This window comes from Wolffia australiana, chromosome 20 (genome assembly GCF_029677425.1).
Source record: "Wolffia australiana isolate 7733 chromosome 20, ASM2967742v1".
Lineage (NCBI taxonomy): Eukaryota > Viridiplantae > Streptophyta > Magnoliopsida > Alismatales > Araceae > Wolffia > Wolffia australiana.
In genome coordinates, this window is record NC_135854.1 from 349,679 (window position 1) to 374,694 (window position 25,016).

Consider the following 25,016-nt stretch of genomic DNA (forward strand, 5'->3'; position numbering starts at 1 on the left):
TGAGTAAATTAACATTGAAAATACTAGCCACCTCCATAAATTCCCCCATGAAACCACTATCAAAGTAAAAGCTTGACTTACACAAAATTCCCTATCTCTTGAAATATGAATATGTTATAATGGAGTTAAATAAAATCTTTGTAAATGTTCATGAGTTCCATCTCTGTTTTTATGCCGTTGTATTGCTTTTCTATCTCTTCAGTTAAAATTTTGTTTGAAGCTTTTCTGAAAACGAAGATATTAATCCAAACAATTTTTATCGGCACCTTATTGGGCAGAAAATGTAGATATATCTTATAAATAATTTGAAATAAGTTGAATAAGGAAGATTAGGTTATGGTGAGTAAAATATAAAAGTAGTTGAATATCAGTAGGAGAAATAAAAAACCAATCAAGCATAATCAAACCAAAAAGAGATGCAACACATAAAACTTTTGCACAAAATTATAAACATAACTATCAAAGGAAATAAAGATTAATGCCTTATGATCTCAACCTTACATTTTGTTGTCAAGGGGTGACTTATTGAAAAATATTGATAAGGATTAAGAACTTGGTGAACTTACTACTAAATGAAAAGTGGGTCGAATCTTTTGGGGGAAATGAAGTATATTAATATATATTTAAATGTCAGCCATAGCTTGTGTAAAATCTTAATTGACTCATCATTTTCATCATTGCCCGTTCATGAGAGATGCAGATGAATGCAATGGAAAAATAGTAGAAAAAAACTTGTCCCATGAAAATGAATAAACTTCTATCTTTTTAATACGTTTTGACATAGAGATGACATAATAATCGGTCAAAAGCCATTATCTTTTAACCCATATCAATATTTACTCATTTTCTCCTAGAGTTCATTATTTCCTACAGTGTACTATGTCCATATAAGTTTTTATTTCTCATAATTGTTTATTGCGTGAAGATCAAAATTTTGGCAATAATTTATTGTTTTTCTTCGTAGGAGGTAAAAATGGGAAACATCATTCATATTCTATAAGGAAAATGATTTACCCATTTTCCCTAAAAAGGATCTCATTGAATTAAGGTCTATCCGAAAGTAACATGACCCAAAAGTTTCATGTCGAGCTTGAATCTTTGAGCAGAACTAACTCTCTAGAAAACTAGCATTTTACAAATCAAGCATCATTAATTATTAATATGTGTAATCACAGTATGCATCTAAGTTATCATTTTATGATCATTAATTATTAATTATTACGTATAATCACAATGCATCTAAGTTATCATTTTATGACATTATTTCCCTAAATGAAAATCACATCAGACCCAAAAGCACATTAGAAGTATTTAATCACCTGAGTCTACCAAAGCAATCAGCAAAATTTGAACCCAAATTTTAATGGACCTCTTCTGTGTGGTCAAAAACAGTTTTATAAAAAAAATCTATATGATTGCAGAACTTTGTCTAAGTTTAATAATCCATTTATATCAAATTTTGGATACAAATATGTTTACATAGGTGAGGTGCCAATACCATGCATACAATAATACACAATTATCGAAAAATTTCATTGTGGGTCAGTCACACTGGGCCAGCTAGTAAGGCTAGAAATAACAAAGTGAAATCTTTCTCACCCAGAAGTAGGGATCAGCACGCGTCATCCGTCAGGTCACACATCACCTTGACGAAAACGTGACGAATGACGTGACGGTGACGGTGACGGATGACGAAGTGGTCATGACGGTGATGGGGTGCCCCCGACGCGTGACATGACGGAACGACTTCACGGATGACAGCCGTGACGGAATTTTTGAAAAGTTAAAACAAACAGAAAATACATATAAAATTCATTATTTTCAAGCTGTCCAACGGCTAAGATTTTGCCATGTGACGTCGCCATTTTGATTTCCTGAAATTTTGCACAGAAGTCCCTGTTTTGTCTGCGTGCGCAAACGGCCACCGCCTATAGATAATTGTAGTTACACCGCTCGGATACTCTGTCCTCCAAATTTCCCAAATAAAAACTATAAGAAATTTTAACAATTATACCACTTACTTAAGAAGTTACCGTAATATCCTACTTTCCTGCAAAGTGTTCACTGTCACCGATGAAGATGACGAGTTCTCAACAATGAAAACCACTGTAAATACATGGGGGGGATACTTGACTGTAGGGTTTTATACACCTCACCGATGATGGTGTCGCCGTCACGGTGACCCGGACGTGATGGGACACCCTATGGAGGGACGCGTGACGGAAAGGTGACGGTTTTTTGCATATGCTGGGACGCTTGACGGGACGGTGACTTGAGAAACGGCATCCGTCCCTCACGTTTCGTCATCCGTTCCGTCACGTCAGGGGTGATGTGCCGTTCCCTACCCAGAAGGCTAGAACAGTAGTCTTCTCTCACTCTTCAGAATCTTCACTCTGCTTAGCTTACTCCGCCGCTCGACGTCGGAGATCTCGAGGGCCGCTGCCGACCGTGCGAATTCCCTCAAAACCAGCCTCCAACTGCTTCCACGCTGAGGACTTCCTTCCCCAATCGCCTCTCTCTCCCTCACAGAGCGTTCATGGCCGCATCCACCGTCGTCTTCAACCTCCCCACCGCCTCTTCAGCTCCGAGGAAGGCCTGCTCGCCCAGGATCGCCTTACCCAGAACGATATCGACCCATTTGGGTTGCGCCGTTTCCCCTCTCCGCTCTGGGTTTGGATCGAGCACCGGAGGTTACCCATCTGGCTGGCTTCCTTCTTCCGGTTAATCTGACCCCCCCTCTTCTCTTCATCTCTCTGGAGAATTTTATGAATACTTTTTTTTTATGATTATGTTGTTGTGATGATGATTGTGGGATGGGTGTTAGCTGAAGATTATACTTTTTTTAGCAATGCGTGTTCGTTTCGGTTATATAGCTTAGTGGATGGATACAGTGAGGGGAAATCTCCATTGGGTAATCTATTTCTGGGTTTTATTAATCTTTTTAGAGCACAATTAGTGATATTTTTCTTGAAAATTGTTTTGGGAGAAATTTTCTTGAAATTATAAATATGTTTTTGGAAGTGGGATGAGAATGCGTAACTCATCACATTTTCCGCTTCTCATTAAATTCCGGGCTGGAGTTTGATTTTTTTTTTCTAGATTTGCCTCAAGTACTCGGATGTTTAACTTTTTTCTTCTTCTGATCTTATTATTTCACTGGGCTCAGGTGTTAGAGCAGGGGTTGCGGCCGCTGAACAAGCAAATGTTCAAATCGCCCAGGAAGTGGAGAAGCCCGTTGTTGTTGTCACTGGGGCTTCCCGGGGAATCGGTAAAGCTGTAGCATTAGCTCTTGGGAAAGCAGGTTGCAAGGTCAGTGGCGCATTATAATTTTGTGCCCATTATATTTCAAAAAAAAAAAAAAATTTGTGTTCATTTTATTTTTTTCTAGGAAGTTTTAAGTTTAAACTGAGTCACTCCCAAACTTTGGTTGGTTCTTTGAAATTCACTTTTAAATCCCGAATGAATAAAATTGATGTGTCCAGGTGCTGGTAAATTATGCTAGGTCATCAAAGGAGGCAGAGGAGGTCTCGCAGGAGGTATATGACCTTTTTTTCTAAAACATATTTACGTATAAAATAAAGTGAGAATGTCTATTTTGTTAGCATCCTCCATTACTAGAAGCTGTAAAAATTGTACATTTCTGGTTTCTCGTGCAGATCGAGGCCTCTGGGGGGCAGTCTGTCATCTTTGGTGGCGATGTTTCCAAAGAAGCCGACGTCGAGGAAATGATAAAGACTGTACGTGTAACAATGGATTGTTTCTTCTCAAGGTTTGGCATCCAGGATGATGATGATGATTAGTGGAAGATGATGATTCTGATTATCTGATAATCAGTTTTTCACCATCTCGTCCATCAGTTTCTCATCGTCTCATCATCATCTAGTCATTGTTTCATCATCTAGTCATTGTTTCATCATCTAGTCATTGTTTCATCATCTAGTCATCTATTCAAAATATTGATGTAGTCCGTCATCAGCTTTTTATGGTCATTGACATTCTCCTCGTCATGGTTTCGTAGTTGTGTCATTTGTCTTGTCTGCGAATCCTACTTTTTGCATCAAATCCTACAAGATATCCAATAGTTTCCTTTTTTTCCAGGCTGTCGACAAGTGGGGAACTGTTGATATCTTGGTCAACAATGCAGGTTGTATCACAATAAACTTAGAAAATCCCCTCTTTCTATCTTTGCCCTGAAGTGGACTTGTCGCCAAGCGTCCAGGAATAACCAGAGACACACTGCTGATGAGGATGAAGACTTCTCAGTGGCAAGAAGTCATTGATCTTAACTTGACAGGTGTCTTCCTCTGCACTCAGGTACCGACCTGCCTCATTGCCACAGGTTGCTTCCATAGCTTGTCTCAATGAATCTTCCATCTTCCTGCAGGCAGCTGCGAAGATAATGATGAAGAAGAGGAAGGCAAGATATTACTTTCCCAATAATAACTCATTTTTTAATCATTTTTTTAGTTGACGTTTTTTCTAGCAGATGGTCATTTTCACTTGCGGATTCTTTGACAGTAGCATCTTTTTTTAGAAAAATAAATTGTCATATATAGAAATCACCACAATACCCTGGTGTGTAAGATTGAATTACTCTCTTTAATGTGATGTTAGATAAAAACTACTTTTAGAGATAGAGTTTATATGTTATAATTATTAAGGGTTCCTTCTCTAATATAAAGATAGGGGAACCCCTTACATAATCAAATTAGGTTTTACTTTGTCGTTCTTTGCCCAACTACCAGGGTTGTAGTCTCTTCCTGCCTCCATGCTCTCTCTTCCACTCTCTCCTCATCTTTTGCTTCTGTTTTCTGTCTTCCTCGAGTGAACTGCTACGAATACTTTGACTACTGTTTAGTAATTTAAGGAAATATTTGATATGATGTTTTTTCCTTTCAAAAGGAAAATTAGCTATTGTGTTCATGTTATGGAGTTCAATGGTTTATCCAGGGCAGGATCATCAATATATCGTCTGTGGTGGGGCTTGTCGGCAATGCGGGCCAGGCTAATTATAGTGCGGCAAAGGCAGGGGTGATTGGTTTGACCAAGAGTGTTGCAAAGGAGTATGCCAGCAGGAACATTAATGTTAGTTAGTAGGATCTCTTGATTTTTGTCTATTAAAACTTGTTCTAGATGAGTCCATCTCCCTGAAATTCCGGTGGAATATGTTCCTAGGTGAATGCCATCGCGCCTGGTTTTATTGCGTCTGACATGACTGCCAAACTTGGAGCAGACATTGAGAAGAAAATCTTGGAAAACATTCCTTTGGGTAATCTCTCTTTCTCTTCCTCCCTCACTCCCTCTTCTTCTCCGTCTCTCTGGACAAACTCTTTATTGCACTAGTCTCTTTGCATTTGAGCTCAATTTCTGTCTCCTGCTAGCTTTCTCTCTTTGTGTGTTTTGGTGTATGTATGTCTGCCTCTCTCTCTCTCTGCCTGTCCGTTCTCACACAGGGTAAAGACACTTTTATGTTCAGAAGTTGAGGTTCTGAAAAACTATTTCTGGAAGCGGTTTCGGCTGCTTTCATCTTTAAAATGACATTTTTGTTTCCCTTTTTATTGAAATACATTTTCCCAAAAACGAGAACACGAATTTCATACCATTTTATGGTGTTTCTCTCCGTACGCTAGATTGTGCGGGACTTGAAAACGGTAACTAATTTTGCAGGGAGGTATGGGAAACCGGAGGAAGTTGCTGGGCTGGTGGAATTCCTTGCCCTCAACCCTGCTGCTAGCTACATCACCGGGCAGGTATACAGATAAAAGTTGGCCAAAATCCCCGGTGGAATTTGCTTTCTTTCTATCTCTCTGTTTGTCTTTGTCTTTGTCTATGTCTCTCTCTGTACCTATCTCTCTCTCTCCCTCTCTCTCTCTCTCTCTCTCTCTCTCTCTCTCTCTCTCCCGCTCTCTCTCTCCAGCACTCCCTTTTGCCATCGTCTCTCAATCTTTCCTCGAATTCTCTACATATGTCCATGGGTGAGCTGTTGATCTAGTCTTCATTGATCGTCATGTTCTCTTCTGCAGGTGTTTACCATCGATGGCGGCATGGTCATGTGATTTTTTTTGGCTGCCCATGGGAAGAAGAGATTCTCCAATAATTCAAAATAGGTTTCTCCGACCTGATGGAAGAGAGAGAGAGATAGAGTCAAAGAAAGAGAAATAAACTCTTCCCAATTCTCTTCCCAGTTAAATTTAGAATAGATTCCAATTTTTACGTTGGTAAGAATCAGAGAAGTTTTGAACACTTTCACCTAGTTTGAAATCAATCTAAAACAGGACTTTCTTTCAAGCTTGTATCATTTGCTGTTTGTGCTGAGTTGTAACCTTTGACCATGGAGGGGAATAATTTTAAGGTGTATCCAAGATAGTTATCTTCTTTCTTGATGTTACTATTTGCTGATCGTGTTGAGTCTTTGCACCTATGTCTAGAGAGAGATCATTCACTTGGTGCCACAATGGACTGCTGCCCTGCAGGATCATGAAAGATTAAATTGTCTGTTACTCTTACAAGATTTGTAATTAGAAGATGAGATTAATGCATAAATTATTCTGGACCATTCTGATATGATGCTAACCAAATCAAGAAACGAATTCTTGAAAATATAGAATTGACTCACAATGTTGCGTATGGCAAGACAATTCTTCAGATAGAGAGTAAGATCCAGATCCGAAGCGCCTCCTCAAGCTCCCGCAGCCGAATACAGTTTAAGCTTCAAGACAGCTACCACGCTCCTGGCCTTCTCTCCAAATGATCCATGCCCCCTCCTGCCACAGGGGTTATTCTTTATATAGGAGCAAGATGTCCTTGCTCCTAGGCCAGGCAGTTAGTTACTGCCCTGGGCGGTTACCCTTGATCTTGGACTACATGGACTCCACACATGTGGGCCCCACTGTGGTCCCACGTGCAGAGTTATCCCCTCTTTCACCTCCTTTCTTCTTTCTCTTATATGTAATCCAAGGTATCGTAACATTAACCCCCCATCCACTATCACCTTGCCCCCAAGGTGAAAATTTGGAAACCGTTCTTTGATTGTAGTAAATGGTTCCCATGAAGAGTCTTCAATAGGTTGGCCTGCCCATATGATACACACCTCCACAAAACCATTAGACTCTCTAACATTCAACACTTTAGCTGGGGTTAATTGCCATTCCATCTGTGTTGAGAGAGGAGTTAGCACAACTGTTGATCCTTCGGCCCAAGGGCTTTGCGCAACTGAGATACATGGAATACTGGATGTAACCCACAAGAAGCTGGTAGCTGTAGTTTGTAGGCAACTGATCCAACTTTCTCTAAAATTTCAAAAGGTCCAAAAAACTTGGGGGACAATTTTTCATTCACATGTTTGGCCAATGATCTCATTCTGTATGGTCGCAACCTTAGATATACCATATCACCAATACTGAAATTTATGTCTCTCCTATGTCTGTCTGCCTTCTCTTTCATCACTGCTTGGGTATCTGCTAGTCTTTGTCGCAGAGTTGTCAACATCTGATCACGCTCCAATAACAAAGTATCCACCGCTGCAATAGGAGAAGGGGGACTACCATAGTGTAACAATTTGGGCGGATCTCTGCCATATACCACATTAAAAGGGGTAGTCTTCAATGAAGAATGATATGATGTATTGTAAGAAAATTCTGCCCAATGCAACCGCTTGGACCAAGTGCTGGGTGTTTCGGAAGTAAAGCATCGTAAGTACCCTTCTAAGCATCGATTCACAACTTCTGTTTGACCATCAGTTTGTGGGTGATACGAGGAACTCATCCGTAAACTAGTACCCTGGAGTTTGAATAATTCTTTCCAAAAAGTACTTGTAAACACTTTGTCCCTATCCGAATCAATGGAAGTGGGAATGCCATGGAGGCAGACTACTTCTTTGACAAATTTGTCAGCAACCACTGACGCAGAAAAAGGATGCTACAGAGGAATAAAATGGCCATATTTACTTAGTCTGTCAACTACCACCATAATACAATTGTAACCGTGCGACTGAGGAAGTCCCTCAATAAAATCCATCGAAATATCTTCCCAAATTTTCTCTGGAATAGGTAATGGTTGCAGCAATCCTGCTGGTGAAAGACTTGAAATTTTGTGCGTTTGACAAATGTGAAATTGGTCTATATATGCTTTCACTTCTTTCTTCATGCCTGGCCAATAAAGATCTTTTATGATTCGGTTGTAAGTCCTTAAGAACCCCGTGTGTCCACCCATGACTGAATCATGGTATTCTCTCATGATGTGAGGTATAAGTGACGATTTAGCTGCTAGTACCAAACGGTCTTTATAGAATAAGCGGCCATATGTGAGGGAAAAAGTTGGATGAGAATCAGCTTTAACTGCTAATTCCTCCTGAATTTTATTCAAACTGCAATCAGATCTTATTTCATCTTGAATAACCTGATGATCCAAAAATCGAATCCGTGAAGTAGACAAGTTGGACAAATTCACAAATAAAGGGGACCTCGATAAGGCATCAGCTACTTGGTTATGCTTACCCGGTTTATATTCAATGTCGAAGTTAAAACCCAACAGCTTATAGGCCCATCTGTTGTAGGGTTCCTGAACTTGCTTTTGGTCAAGTAAAAATTTGAGGCTGTACTGGTCTGTTATGATCAGAAATGGGAGATGTATGAGATAATGTTTCCACTTCTGCACTGCCAATACAATAGCCATCAATTCTTTTATAGGCTGACTTCACTTGACTCCTCTTTGGTAAAGCCTGACTGAAAAATGCGATTGGTCGGCCATTTTGCATGAGAACTGCTCCAATTCCGACTCCTGATGCATCTGTCTCAATTATGAATCTAGAATTGAAATCTGGTAAAGCTAACACTGGTGTTGTACTCATGACTTCCTTCAAGTTTTCAAATGCCCTTTGTGTGAGATCTGACCAAAGGAATGCATCCTTTTTAAGTAAGGCTTTTAAAGGAGCTGCAATAAGTGCATAATTCTTCACAAATCTTCTGTAGTAACCCGTCAGTCCCAAAAATCCCCTAGGTCTTTTAGAGTTTTAGGAACTGGCCAGCTACGCATGGTCTCAATTTTTACCGAATCTGCCATGACCCCATTCTGAGAAATCCAGTGGCCTAGGAACTCCAATAGGGAGCACCCAAATCGACATTTTTTAGGGTTAATGTGCAGAGAGTTTGATGTTAATATTTGGAAGACTTGACGCAAATGGCTTTAATGATCTTCCACAGTCTTGCTGTAAATAAAAATATCATCAAAAAAGACTAGTAAAAATCGTCTCATATGAGGTCGGAAGAGGTGATTGATCAGTGATTGAAAAGTAGCAGGCACATTAATTAACCCGAATGGCATCACTCTGAACTCATAATGACCTTCACGAGTTTTGAATGTCGTCTTCGCAATGTCTTCTTCTTTCATACGAATTTGATGATACCCTGATTTTAAATCCAATTTGGAAAAAATAGTGGAGCCATGCAACTCATCAAGCAATTCCTCAACTACTGGTATAGGATATCGATTTGGGACTGTAATCTTATTTAATGCGCTGTAGTCAACACAGGAACGCCAGCATGAATCCTTCTTTTTGACCTACAGCACTGGGCTTGCAAAAGGGCTGTGAGACGGTCGTATGAATTCTGATTCTAGCAACTCTTGAACGAGCTTCTCAATCTCATCTTTCTGGATATACGAATATCTATAAGGTTTGAGGTTCACTGGTTGTGAATTTGGTAAAAGATGGATGGGGTGATCAATCTCACAGGATGGAGGAAGGGTAGATGGGGTTTGAAACACTGATGGATAAGTGGACCTTAAACTGACTTCTAGTTCCTTGTTATCCTTGTCATAAATTTGAATAGTAACCCCTTCCAGTCGATATAATTCCATCATCATCACTTGCTTTTGTTTCAACGATTTGTTTGCCGATTTTGGGGCTAAATTTCCTCTGGATAATTCTTGGTCTCCTTTGAGCGTTATGACATGGTTATCTGTCTTGAACTTGATTATAAGTTTTTCCCAGTGAATATGAGTCCATCCCAATGAGGTGAGCCACGACATTCCCAAAATCAGATCTGTGTTCCCTAACTGTAAGGGTAAAAAATTTGTGCTCATTACTACATCCTGAACCGAAAATTTGACCCCCAAACACACGCCTTGCCCTTTTGTCGCCTGTCCATTCCCCAGAATTACTTCAAACAATACGGAGTCATCGGATCTAAATTGGAGTTCCTTACTCAATTTTGAGCAAATAAAGTTATGGGAAGCTCCACTATCCAATAAAATTGTGACTTCTTTTCCTTGTACTTTGCCCTTCAACTTCATAGAATTGGGGCTGATTCGCCCCATAACTGTCTGAAGCGACACATGGGCTGTTAATAAATTTCCTTCTACTAGTTGTTACTCACCTTCTGACCAATCTTCCTCCACATTGTCTTGTTCGTCTACTTCTGGCTCTTCCTCTGGTATGATTAGGATCTGCAATGATTTCTTGCACCTATGACCTGGACCAAACTTATCATTACAATGGTAACATAACCCTTGCTCTTTCCTTTTTAAGTGTTCTTCTTTGGTCAATAATAGTCTCCTTTGCTTCTTTGCAACTTCATTCTGCCCTGGTTTGACTTGGCCTTTGAGCACATTTCCATGCTTGGAACCTTCTTCAGGTGTGATGGCCGTTTTGCTAGATGACCAATTGGATTTTTTGGTGCCCTGGTAATGTTGAAATTGAATTTGTCGAGATTCATTATATGGTTGCCATATAGTTTCTAACCATTTCTCGGTTTCCAATGCAGCATCCATAATATTCCTTTGACCCTTGGGTTTTACTCTTTTTAATTCCACAAAAATTTCTGATTTCAGACCCTTGGTGAAGGTCTCTTCTGCTATATATCCTGGTATCGGCGGTAGATACACTGACAGTCTTTCAAATTCTTCTCTATATTCTTTGACAGAGCCAACTTGTTTGATGTCCATAAATTGATGCATGATATTATCAGATAGTGTTTCGTCGAAGCGTTTACCAATATGTAACTTGAAATCTGACCAATCCAGGAAATTGTATCGGTCTTCTGTCCATATGTACCATTGGAGCGCGGCTCCCTCTAAACACGGCATGACTTTTTCCAGTCTCTCACTTTCCTCAATCTTGTGGACTCTGAAGTATTTTTCCATGCTGCGTAGCCATCCTTCAACGTCCTCGCCTCTGAACGTCGGAGCTTCAATCTTGCTGACGATAATGTGAGTCGGCGCCGTGGTGGTTGACTTTGACCCTTCTTTGTTTACTTCTTCCGTTCTCACTTCTGGCTGATGGACATCCCATTCTTTTGTCTTCCCTTTTGCCTTTTCTCCCGCTTGCAATGTATCCAACCTTGTCGTAATATTCTACATCATTTGAATCAAGATATCTCTATTCTCATTCCCAGATTTCTGTAATTCCTCATTCGACTTTTTCATCTCATCTCTTAACCCTTTTTGTTCCTTTTTCATCTCCGCAATATCTGGCTCCATTTCTTCAATTCTCCCTTCTAATGCCTTGCGAGTCATGGTGGCCAAGACCACGGCTCTGATACCAATGATATGATTCTAACCAAATCAAGAAACGAATTCTTGAAAATATAGAATTGACTCACAATGTTGTGTATGGCAAGACAATTCTTCAGATAGAGAGTAAGATCCAGATCCGAGGCGCCTCCTCAAGCTCCCGCAGCCGAATACAGCTTAAGCTTCACGACGGCTACCACGCTCCCGGCCTTCTCTCCAAATGATCCATGCCCCCTCCTGCCAGAGGGGTTATTCTTTATATAGGAGCAAGATGTCCTTGCTCCTAGGCCAGGCAGTTAGTTACTGCCCTGGGCAGTTACCCTTGATCTTGGACTACATGGACTCCACACATGTGGGCCCCACTGTGGTCCCACGTGCAGAGTTATCCCCTCTTTCACCTCCTTTCTTCTTTCTCTTATATGTAATCCAAGGCATCGTAACACATTCATACCGAAAAATATCACTGCAGCTGTCTTAAAGAAATTAGCTTCTCAATTATCGGTACGAGCATCAACGTATGAAATATGGACTCAACAATGTTATGATTTCATATTTTGCTCTGGAATCTCTTGATCCCTTCTAACTTCATTACAGAAGTCACTCTATTGAATATGTGAAGACAACTTTAATCGAGTTACCATGCATCTTGAATATGAAGCTTTTAATGCCAGGGTCTGATTGAAATCTCTTCCAACCTACATTTGGTAGGTTTTTATAATATTCCAAATGTAGTATGAAAATACTTTGATATTCTCATCTATGAAAGAACAGGTAAAATTCAACCAAAAGTAAAAATGTCTATAAGAACATGGTTGAATTCATTTGATCCTGATGGTGGTCCTACGGCGTCTTTTGGTCTCTTGGTTTCCTGATGGGGGGTCCTACACCTGATATTCCACGTGGCAGCGGTGCTTGTCAGATTGTGCTTTCATCGTATTTTTGGCGCAGTCCAAGTGCTGGCAAAGGAGGTCCAAGTGAGCTTCCTGTTCCTGCAGGAGGTGGTGAACGTCGTCGATGGGGGAGTGACGGAGGAAAATTGTGTAATTAATTTAAAATGTCATCGTGAATTAGTTTGCCTTCGATCAGATAAATTTAATAAAGTTTAGAAACTTACTCAAGTGTATAGCATGAGTAAAGTCGTCTCCACAGGGACTGTCCTTTAGATATATATTACATAATCAGGTTGTTACTTATTTAGATCTAGTAATAATACTAAAGATAATAAGAATTAAGTAATTAGTAAGTAGAGAAAATACTAGTTTGATAAGATAGGTATTAGAAGGAAGAATATCTGACATATATATATATGTACTAGAGATACGAAGAATAATAACGAATTGAGATAGTAGATATTATATTTAAGAGTGATAGTAATATAGGTAGTGAAAAGATAGACAAGAATGTAATAAGACTAAGTATTTTAATAAGAGTAAATTATAAGAAGTAGAAGAAGCTAGATGGGTATATATATTTTAAGAGAGAACAAGAGGGTTTAGAGAAGTATTGTTATACAAATATACTAAGAAGATAGGTAAAGAGAAAGTATTAACTAATTATTTAACTCTAATATACTAAGTAAATATAAGTATAGATAACTATTAAGGAGGAGGAAAGAGATAGTAATAGAAATTGATAAGTATTTTTAGTAATATAAAAAGACAAATAGGTATAGAATATTCCTTAGAATTAGTATAGGTATATATATGATTAAAAAAATTATGTCTTTTTATAGCGAGAAGTCGAGAGTAGAATGGGTTATTTAGTCGAACACCCGAGAGGTGTTCGACCAAATGCCCGATAGGAGGTCGAATAAGATATATATGTATATAGTACTTAATCTTCGTATGCTTTTGATATATATTATATAGAGTTTTAATGGTAGAAAAGCGTGATATAGAGGTATTTCTGTCGAACGACTGTGAGATGTTCGATAGAATGCTCAACAGAAGGCAAAATAGGGGAATGTATTTATAGTTTTAAAAATTTTGTAAAGTTTAGATAGTAGAACGTAGGTAAATCGAGCAAATAATCATCGAACATGCAAAGTGTTTGATGAAATGTCACAAAGTGTTCGAGGTGAGAATTTTTATCGAAAACTTGAATCTAACTAGATTTAACTAGACCTAATACATCCGGAGTGTGAATTCTACCATAGAGCTTCATCAATGTACCTGAATCGCCCTGATTCAAAAATATGGGTGGCGACGCCGATCGCCACGGCCGAGCTTTGGTTTAGGGGTCCCCTTTCTCTTATCCTTCGTCCGGGTGTGCATCCAGGTGCGTTGTGACTGCTCCTAGTGCCTCCCGGAGCTTCTCAAACCGGTAGAAGGTTCTCACGATCCTCCTACCACTCTCGCCACTGCCAGACGGGTCTCCTGCCACTCTCGGATATCAGCTGGAAGATTCCATGAATTGGGGCATTTGGGGCCCTATAACGGCTTGGGAGGGACCTCCCAGGCCGTCCGATGGAGGGGGATGACCCTAGGGGTCCTCCTGGGCCATTGGACCGCCCAGCAGTCCCCCCTCGCCAGCCAAAAATGGCCTCTGGCCGCCGGCGTCGACGACAAGGGGCGAGGGTGGACAAAAATGCCCGTGGCCATCAGATCTTTCTTATAAACATCCAATGGTTGTGATTAAATTGCAGCCGTGGACCCATACTGAACAGTGTACCCCTCTTACCCAGATCAGCATGCCCCATCAGCTGCCTCGTTAGCATGTCCTGTCACTTTCCCTCTTTCTGATTTGTTCACCAGTGGTCCCGTGATCTGCGTCAGCCACTACAGACCAATTAGAGGCCTGAAAAAAGATATAAAATAGTTAAATGAATGGAGTAAATCTCCACCGTCCGATCTTCTTTAAGAAGATTGGACGGCTGATATTATATCAGGTTTTTGAAATGGCTCGAAAAGTGACAGGTTTTGGGCCGAGCTGGCTCAAATACTGGTCTCCTTTTTTATCTTTTGTTTCTTGAGATCACAGCCCATTGGGTCGCGATCGCTTGGTCATCTAGTGGTCGGGCCCGCGCGGTAGTAAAATAAACTATCCTTTAAATCCCATATTGAAATTTTTTTATTAACGACACCCTATATAAATGTCAGTGTGTATTATCTATCGAACCAAATACAAAGTCATACCTCTTTCGAAGCTTGCAATCCTCTTTGTGGTCGTCTTGGGTATATCACCTAGGTGTTGGCCCCTTGTCGGCTGTGGGATGGCTTGAGCCCTGCGCTCACTAGCCTTCAGCTGGCTTGAGCGCGCCTGGTCGGCTCCTTTAGCTGGCCCATTAACAATTTTTTTTATATATAATACACTTATTTCATATATATAATATATTTTTTATTTTTTATATAATATATATTTTTTATTTTTTATATAATATATATTTCTTTCTTCATTTCATCATTATTATTTTTTGTGTTTCTTTCTTCAATTTATTTTTATCCAACTTTGTTTTCTTCCCTGAAATAGCATAGATACATACTAAATAGAGCATTAGGAAATTAAAAAGGTCTTAAATACATTTTTACTAACAAATATGTAAAGTTGTAAAAATGCATAAAAATGACATTGAACATGCATTATTTCATAACTTGCTCTATTTAGTGCATGTGATGCAAAATCTTATAAAATTAGATAAAATACACATGAAATTATCCCTAAATGACCTTAAAATATGTATAATTACATGACACATTTTGGGTTTATCAAGGAGGGCGACGACCCATACGGAGGAGGGTTGGAGGAGGCCTCCCCTACACTGCCTCGAAGGGAGTCATGTTGATAGACAAGAAATGTGAAGTGTTGAAACTGAATTCCGCCCAATGTAACCACTGACTCTAGCGGCGCGGTTGATCTCTTGCAAAACAGCGGATGTAAGTTTTAAGACTACAGTTGACCACATCGGTATGCCCGTCAGTCTCTAGGTAGTAGGCAGAGCTGTGGTGGAGCTGGGTGCCCTAGAGGGTGTGCAACTCTCTCTAGAAGTTGCTCATGATGATGTCGCGGTTCGAAATGATGGTGGTAGGGTCCCATTAGCTTGAGGAATCCCCCATGCCGCCCACGGCAGAAGCGTGGAATTTGCGGAGGATGAATGGGATAATGGTGGAGGATTTGGAGAGCACCACCCTACCATCATAGAGTAATGTTTTATTATGGTTAAGCGAGGTGGGCTGCCTGGCCTACGTGGATGTTGCAGACGATGGCCGAAACCTTGACATTCTCCAAAACTTCCCGACTCATCCCCAGTAGGTCCCCCAGTGGGACCACGAGATAGCCCCGAGAGCAATAGTATCATCCTGAGGTAGGCGAGAGAGAGTGTCCGCCGCCACATTCATCCGGCCTGCTTTGTGTTGAATAGAGAATTGGTAGCCTGATAGCTTGGAGAGCCATCGGTTGTGGTCCCATTGTACCTCCCGTTTCTCTAAGAGATGCTTGAGGCTTTGTTGATCCGTGCAAATGATGAAGGACTGGAAAAGCAAATAGTGGCTCCATTTGCAGGCCGCGAGGACGATGGCCATGAGTTCCTGAATGTAGCCAAAGCAAGCACGAGCAGTGGGAGGGAGTGCTTGGCTAAATAAGGCCACCAACCGATGGTGCTACATTAACACTTCTCCAATTCCTGTGCCTGATGCATCTGTCTCCAACAAAATCTCAGTGGAGAAGTTAGGTAAAATGAGGACCGGGGTCGTTGAGAGGGTGTGCTTCAATTGCTCGAAGGTCGTTTGCGCATCAGCAGACCACTCGAATCTGCCCTTCTTGAAGAGGCGAGTGAGTGGCCAAGCAACAGAGGCGAACCCCACCACGGACCGCCGATAATACCCATTCAGCCCGAGGAACCTGTGTAGATCACGTAGGGTGCTGTGTGTCGGCCATTCGTGGACGGGCTGTACTTTCTCTCCATCGGTGGCTACGCCCGTCTATGAAACCCAATGCCCCAAGTACTCGAGCTGAGTTTGGAGGAAGAAGCACTTCTTCGGGTTGACGTAGAGGGCGTGGCTCGCAAGCAGATGCAAGACTTGCATAAGGTGGTCCACATGTTCACCCCAACTACGACTGTAGATCAAAATATCATCAAAGAAATCCAATACTAACCTTCAGAGGAGTGGTTGGAAGATGAGATTCATTAGTGCTTGAAAGGTGGTCGGCGCATTGGAGAGTCCAAACGGCATGACCACATACTCATAATGGCCCAAATGCCTCTAGAACGCCGTCTTGTCAATGTCGTCGTTGTGCATCCAAATTTGATGATACCCAGACTTGAGGTCCATCTTGGAAAACTAACACATAAAATATAGTTCTTCGAGCAGTTCATCGACAACCGGAATTGGAAACCAGTTGGGTACGGTGATCTTGTTCAAAGCACGATGGCCGATGCAAAATTTCTAGCTAATATCCTTCTTATGCACCAACAGCTCCAAACTGGAATAGGGGCTATACGAGGGACAGATGGGGTCGGCGTCGAGCTGCTCTCGGACTAGCCATTCTAGCTCATTCTTCTGGCAGTGAGAGTAGTGATAAGGACGGGAGTTTATCGGACCCGTACATGGTAGAAAGGTGATTTGGTTGTCCAAGGAGCGCCTTGGAGGAAGCCCCCGGGGGAGTTGAAAACTTGAGGGAAGCGTTGCTCCATGAGCGCCTTTACTTGGAATGACGCTGGAGATGGCAACTCCGGGCTCAATGGGGAGATCTGCATGATGTTCAATGTATCGGGAGCTTGATCAAGCTGGTGGTATGCGCCATGAGAGCGACTTTTGTCGGGATCGCCCTCTAGGGTGTGCCAAACGTCGTCGACCTGAAATTTCAGGAGGAAAAGACCCCAATGCGGATGGGCCCACCCCAAGGCGCACAACCAAGGGTAACCCAGAATCATATTGGTGTTGAGTCGACCAGCGGTAATAGTGTGACGACTCTCGTGTATCCTTGGAGTACCATCGGGGTGTCAAAGGCCTTGACGTCCCCTTATGTGACCAAGTTGTTGCCATATTGAATCTTTTAGGGCAATGCACAACTAAAGGGGAGCTCCAGTTGATGTGCCAGATGGTGGCAAATGAATTTTGTTGCGCCCGTGTCAATGAGGACTTGTATTTTTCACCCCTTGATGGACCCTTGGATTTGCAAGGCATGGGGTGAGGTGAGCCCTAGAGCAGCCATGGTATCCTCCTTGCAGTCTTATCCATCAGGCTCGCTGGGCGGTGCTTCAGGATTCTTCAGGGGATATTTAACGATTTGGATTTGGAAGTCTCGGCGACAACGGTGGCCCGGTGTAAAGCTCGTTGCATTGGAAGTAAAGGCCAAGTGCTTGATGGCAAAGGAATTCTTCTTCCATAAGGTTGAGGCGACGCACCGGAAGAGGCATGTCTCAACCCCCGTGCGGGCCACCTGGTGCAGGGGCCGGAGGCCGAGGAGGCACACCCTTAGGGGCCAAGAAGGGTCTCACTGCACGGTGATCCCCAGGGTCTTGCGGCTTGGTGAGGATCGACTATGCCTCGAATGCACACGTAATGAGCTCGTCTGTCGTGTTCGGGCAAAGATGATTTATCTCAGCTCGAAATGTGGGGCAGAGGGCGGCGTGGAGCGTGCATGGCCATGTCATCAGCAAGGGTGGGAAGATAGACCACGAGCTCCATGAAAGAGGCCATTAGCTTGTCCATGGTGCTAGTTTGCTAGAGACGAACGAGGCAATGATACGCCACGAGGGGGTTGATCCAAAGCGGCAGTTGAGTTGGCGCTTGAAGTCTAGCCAATCTCAGAAACCAGTGCGGTCATCGATGTAACAGAACAATGATGACGCCACTCCATCCAAGTACAAAGACGCGATGTGCAGGCGTTCCACGCCATTTTTCGATACGAAGCAGAAGTATTGCTCGAGTCGTCTAAGCCAGCGGACCGGGTCTCCTTCTGAGAAGATGGCCAGCTAGGCCATCCGGAGACCTCTGTCTTGAAGAACCTCGCAAAAGGCTGGTTGCCCGGGGAAGAGGGACCGCCGTGGGCGACGCCATGAAGCATTTTACTCTACATCAAACTCGCCCCCATCATGATCCACCCCCACGTCACCCACTCAGTTGTGCTGCGAAAGTACATGGTGTAGTCGGCAGGGTGCGTCAGCGCAAGGGTGATCTTCTATGTCAGCTTGGAGAACTCTATGGCCTGGGATGTCAGCTCGTGGGTACAAGGGACATGCCTGCAAAGCGTATCACATGGACCCTTCTTCAAATTCCCCAAATCCCAGACATCAATATCCTAGGTGAGACAAAGTCATCGTGGGCCTACGCGATCCCGCCATCCTGCACGATGAACCTAGGCTTCCCATCGACATCTTCAAGCGTGGGTTATGCCTATAGGAATCCGGTTCGGCCATTTCGTCCAAGAATGAGTCACGCCCACCTCATCGCTGATTGGGCCCATCGGGGTCAAGGTCGGGGTCGGGGTCGGCCCTGTCTCTTTCATCTATGTCAGCCCTCCCCCAACCTATTACAGGCGCGTAAAGCAATGGCCCACCCTCTCGTTAGACAGGGTGAGAGTCATCGTGCTTGGCCCAAAGGGCAGACTTGGGGTTGGCAAGGCCTTTTCCCTACTCGAGTGGCCCATTAGGGTTCCCTCCAATGGGGGAGCGAGGTCTTCCCTACAGTTTGGAAGTCCCCGCAGTGGCAATGGGGTGTGGCTTGTGCACCCCGCTGAGCTTGGGGGTGGTATCTAGAGAGTGCCCTAGCGACGCTGCTACGTGCAATGAGGCGGAGGGGGTGGCTCCCGCCTGGCCTTGCCGGCAGTGGCCATGCAAAAGGGGGGGTGGTGGCAACGGACCATTCCCCCCTTCGTAATCGTCAGAAAATGAGTCAGCCATGACTCGATCTGTCGTGGCGATAGAGGAGCGGTCGACGTCGCCCATTCCTGTTGTAAAGTGGACTGCGATGATCTTGTCGGAGGTTCCCCAGGCAGTTTGGCACGGCGATGGTGGTGCCGACTATTGTTGTTGGAACGTCGATATGAGCATTTGCATTTGCGCGGCTAGAGGTGTGAGCAGCTGCATCTGTGCGACTAACTAACGTTCGAGAACATCGGGTATGGACCTCATTATCATGTCATCTCGCCTTGGGGACGATTTCGATTCCAATTTGGGCTCCATGACGTCAGAGTAGAAATAAGAGAAGGCTGGCTCTGATATCAGTGCCATCATCACCACCGCCATCACCACCAGCAACCGATGCCCGTCATCTCCGTCCCACCACCCCGATCGTGCTCACCTCCGGCACTGCCCTCGAAGCACCCGTTGCTCAAGCCACTGACACACCAGCTTGAGGACAAGCTGGTTTTTGAAGGTGGGAGTAATGATATCAAAAGGTGGGGTTAGTTTCATCATGTTAGCCCATAGGGGCATTTCAGTCATTTGGCTACTATGTATTCCTTCAAATAGGGATGCCCTTCCTTGAGGAGGGAAGTAAGGTCTTCTTGTCTCCCCTCTCCTCATCTTGGTCTGGTCTCCCTCTCTCAGTCAACGATCTCCATCCTCGAGATCATCTCTACATCACCGCATCTTCAGGTAGCTCATGCCCTGCCAATCCTTACCCCCTCTGCTCGGCCTCCTCTCGGATCCATCCTCTTTCACCTCTCCACCCCAGGAATTTCTACCTCTCCTCGTCCTCTACCCTCCTTTCGATACGAGCCTAGAGCCAGGTCTGTATCACTACCCCTACACCTACTGCTGCTATTCTCTATTTATTTATTTAGATTACTATGATATTTATAAAATATATTCCAAATTCTGATTCATCAAACAATGGTCAGTCAAAATGGTACCAGAGAAGAACTAGCACACCAACTTCAGATCCAATTTTTCCTCAAACTGCACAAGCAGGATCACGGGACAAATCAAATTGTGATGCCAGCGTAGTTAGGAAATAAACACTTTAGTGATTCATTCCGATGATCAATGCCATAACAAAATTTCAACAATCCTTACATAGGGTCTTGTATATCTAGCCACAAGAATGAAATTTTTTTGCCTAATTCAAATATGGAGAGTGAATGCTCAATCACAATCCTATTACTAAATTTTATTCTGGAGGTACCACAAATATCACTGCTGAAAATCTTAGGACTGTAGTCAAAAGCCCAATCATTTTTATCATAGATCATGGGACTTCCCATAACAGACTTTGTGATAAGATATGGAGGGATCTATGCTCTGGATCACACCATCAGTAAGTTAATTCAATCATTAAGAGAAAGAAACATCAATTCATTGACACAGGCTTTAATAAAAAATATGGATATCCAAATGTGGCAACTTATAATCCAGCACAAATAATCCTTGACAATGTTACACAATTTGGGACGAAATTTTGGGGCTGAATGGTGGCCCACTTTGGGATTGGATCATGTGCATATTAATTTCAGTGTTATGTATGTTTTTTTATTAACAAATCAGTGGTGATGTTGGAAGTAGATCCATCAGTAAGATATTAAAGCAAGTACTTACTAGCTATGTTTCATCATTCTTGGTGAAGTCACCAATTGAGGGATATTTATATTAAAAAGGAAGATGTAGGATCAATTATGACATCATTGTCTTGCTATCTTTATTCCTGTGGTCAATCATGCGATCAATAATTTCCCAAATACAAAGTTGACAAATCTGCACCCGAAGTGATTATATTTTTTCAAAGAAATGATATGAAAATTTCTTTTGAGATCTCCAAGGTCAACGCATCACCAGGATTTCCCCAAACCTTTTGTGATTCCTAATAGTTTGATCAGGAAGAAGGATGAATCCTAGAAAATTTGTGTGGATTATTGCATTCTGAATAAGGCTACTCTTATTTATATATTCCTTATGTTTATATAGATGAACTCTTTGAAGATCAAAATGCCATGCAAGTGTTTTCTCAATTTGATCTCAAATTTGGTTATTAAAAAAATCAAAATGTAAGAAAATGACATCAGAAAGGCTGTATGATGAAAGCATGATGAGTATTAATAGTTAACATAGATATATTTTGGGACTGTAGGGCTCTACAAGGAAGGTCACTGATTTGGCTGATGATTTTGCCTTTTAATTCCAAAAAAAATAACTGAGATATCTTTTGGGTCGATTAATACTTTAGCTATGATTTCAAGATGAAATGAGGAGTATTTTTGTGACCTACCACCAGAAGTTTGTCTTAGTTTTATGATAACCTTCTCACAAGCAGGTCAGGTCTGTAAGAAAAATGGGACTGCATATATATCAGTTTTTTTTTTTTGAAAGAAATATATCAGTTTTATTATATTGTAGGACAATCAACTTCATGCCTAAAAGGCATGTTTTTTTAGCTCTAGCATTTGGATCATATGTTATAAAAAAAGTGTGTAAACTAATACCCAGAACATCAAAGCTATTCAACATGTTCCAATTTCAAAGAATGTACATAAGCTCAGGGTATTATTGTCTTCATATGATATTCAAGATGATTTGCCACACTGCAAAACCTCAAATGCCTGAAACCTTTTATTGCAATTTTTTTAAAAAAAAAGACACCCTAGGGGGGTGCAACACCCCTCAATCTGAAAGTAATCTTTTAAAAATGCTCTTTGTCCCACCTTGACTCAAGAATTAACTTAATTTTTAAAAGATATTTCTAATTTAATGGAGACATGAAGATCGAGCACCTTGAACCTCCACCCACTATGGTACCCTCACTGACCAAGTCCACCAACAAAAGGGAAATTATGAAATTGTACTTCAATGTTTGGATCATTCACTTTTTTGCTTTTGGCAAGCAAGGTTAGTTCTTCACATACCAGAACAAAATATTTTCATCATACCAGAAATGGTTATCAAAATGGATTAAACTTTTCCTTTGATTACAAGATTGGATAAGTGAGTCAAGTTTTCGATCCTCTTCTTGGCAACTTCAGCTCTTGCTCATTAAATCTTACCAGCTTTTCATAAATATTGTTCTCGGCCTGGACATCATCCAAATAGAGGTGGTCTTTTATGAACTGTTGGATTTAATTGTTCTCCTCTATGCGAAAATGCATGAAATGCAGAGGAATAAAATTTCTTAAAATTAAACTTCAATCAAAACATTGAACCTTTCTAGCAGGGCTTATTCTTGACGAAGTAGGATCGAGACGGCTCTCGTGACATCCTCTTGAAGTATCCACACCAGCATATAAGCTTTGGGACTGATAAGTCTAAAAATGCAAGTAAAAATGTCGTTGATTTTGGATTTAGACTTATACAATAAAATTTATAATTTCCATTAATCACTAAACATGAATATAGAGCAAGTAAGGGGTCAAACCACAGGGAGGCAACAAATGAGAATTTTTATCCAATTTTAATAAAATAATTCAAGAATGAATTAATTTTGCAATTAATAAATCTTAATTATCCTTAATAATATTCTTTAATTAATCAAAATTAAGTAAGACTTAATTTTGATTTTTAATATTTCGGTCAGAAAATTCAAGATAGTAATATTTTAATTTAAAGCTCAGATTAATTCAGATTACTAATTTCCCAATTATTATAAATTTTAAAACAATTTTATGAATTAAAACTGGGAATTAAATAATCAAGAAAGGGATTTTTAAATTGGACTTCAAGATAGATGATTTTTTTATTCAAATTTTATTTTTAGGTTTTTTGTATATTAAATTAAATTCCTAAACAATAAAAATCAAAATCTAGAGAGAGAAACTAAAAAAAATTAACCTAGAGAGAGAAAGTGAAGAAATTGGGAAAAGATGAAATCCGACCCTAAATAAAAAATCTAATGAAGCAGAATGTTTTAAATTGATGTAGAATTAAGGATCAAAAATCAGATCTTGAATCGGAATCAAAACGAAGTGCTAATTTCATTCAAAACAAACTTCTAGGGCATGTACATTTCGCCCATGCCTTGGCGTTTTAGAATCGTTCAAGAAGATGATTGAAATAAAAATCAAAGACTTACAAATTTGAGTTCAGAAGCAAGATCTGTCAACTTCAAGAATCCCTCCTGTATCCTTCCTGGCCAATTGCTTGGGGGAGAGCATCCAAAAATGTGTTTCGCCCTTTTCCAGACCTCCATTTAAAGATCCAACCGTCGGGATGGTAGAAAATCCTACCCTCAAAATTTCAGCCCAATCTGACGTCTCGATCTCAAGATATCAAGGTTTTAGTGATGATAAATCTAGGCTGTTGGATCATTTTATCTCTCTTCCAAGAAGCTTGGAAATGACGTTTTCTGATTGGTTGCCATATTCTTTCTCGTTTTCTGCTTCCTTGAATCGCATTCTGAGGCTTCGTTGTCCGCGTCGGCCGCCCGTAATGATTGGAGATTGATTAGCCTTTTTCAATGGCTATAGAGAAGCCACGTCACCCTGTATATAAAAAAAATAAAAAAAGGCCAGCCGCAATTTTTTTACCCACGTGCGCCGTAGCCGCAATGTTTGACTTTTCTTTTTCTTTTTTTATAAAAGAAGGGCGGTGAGCTTACCTTAAAATAATAATAAAAAACTCTCTCTCTCTCTTTAAATATATTTAAATCGTATAGCCGTAATGTTTGACTATTCTTCTCTCTTATTATTAATAATAATTATCCACTCATTCGCCCGAATTTCGGGCAAATGACGTGGATGCCCTTTAATATATAAAAAATATATTATAAACGCCAAATAAATTAAATATGTGTTATTTAAATATGTAAAAATCATTTCTTGGCTATATAATGGTAAAAAAATTATATAAAAATATGGAATAATTCCATAAAAATCATGAAAACATTTACCAAGTATTTAAAGCCCTGTAAAAAATATTTCTTCACTGAAATGAGGTTAAATTCCATGTAAAAATGATAAAAAATCAGAAATAATAATAAAATGAAATGGTAAATGATTTATCTTTATTTTAATATGATAACATGCAAATATAGTTATTAAAACACATAAATATAATGTAAAATTCATTAATTAATCATGTTAATTTGCAAGTTACCAGGGACTCCTCTTGATATCTACTAGAGAGCCTAGATGATCTCCTCGCCATCCAAGACTCTTGGGGAAGATTCAAGACTCTCAAGCTAGTGAGAGGAGAGGAAGGCTCAAGAGGGGGGAAGTTAGGTCTCACATGGGTGAACTAAAATTTGCCCCTCTCTAACCTTATATAGGGGCCCATTCAGGGAAATCTCATTACCCTAGTTATATTGGGCCCATATGCTCTTGGGCTTCCATTTAAGAAATCACATTTCTCCAATGGATCATTACCCTATATAATATCCCATAGATTTTCATGCCTTATTTTTGTGTGACCCTCAAGGTCCATGTACAACCAAGTTAAAGGCCATTTGAACATAACAACACTTTTTTGTCCAATCATCAATTATGATCATCATCATGAACTATAATTGATGGTCCAACTAATCCTATGGACTAGGATGGCTTCCAACAAGTGAGGGTGCCAAGCTACACCTCTTGTCCTTGGAAATACAAAGGAGATGTTATCTCACTTTATGGAACCTGCCATTCATAGTTCCCATGATCGTATA

The 25,016-nt window shown here is 41.0% G+C and overlaps 1 protein-coding gene across 2 annotated transcripts; it reads left to right on the forward strand.

Annotated features, from left to right (window-relative positions):
• Window positions 1-2,365: 2,365 nt before the first annotated feature.
• On the forward strand, window positions 2,366-6,383 carry LOC144716136 (NAD(P)-binding Rossmann-fold superfamily protein). Of its 2 annotated transcripts, none has more exons than XM_078591190.1 (11): window positions 2,366-2,720; window positions 3,167-3,309; window positions 3,483-3,536; window positions 3,657-3,737; window positions 4,099-4,144; window positions 4,220-4,314; window positions 4,385-4,417; window positions 4,951-5,085; window positions 5,176-5,269; window positions 5,668-5,750; window positions 6,024-6,383. In XM_078591190.1, the coding sequence occupies exons 1-11, from the start codon at window positions 2,537-2,539 to the stop codon at window positions 6,054-6,056; spliced, it is 981 nt and encodes a 326-aa protein (XP_078447316.1). In that variant the 5' UTR covers window positions 2,366-2,536; the 3' UTR covers window positions 6,057-6,383. The 2 variants fall into 2 exon arrangements, with proteins under 2 accessions (XP_078447316.1, XP_078447317.1); XM_078591191.1 differs by having other exon boundaries at window positions 2,366-2,690.
• Window positions 6,384-25,016: the final 18,633 nt, after the last annotated feature.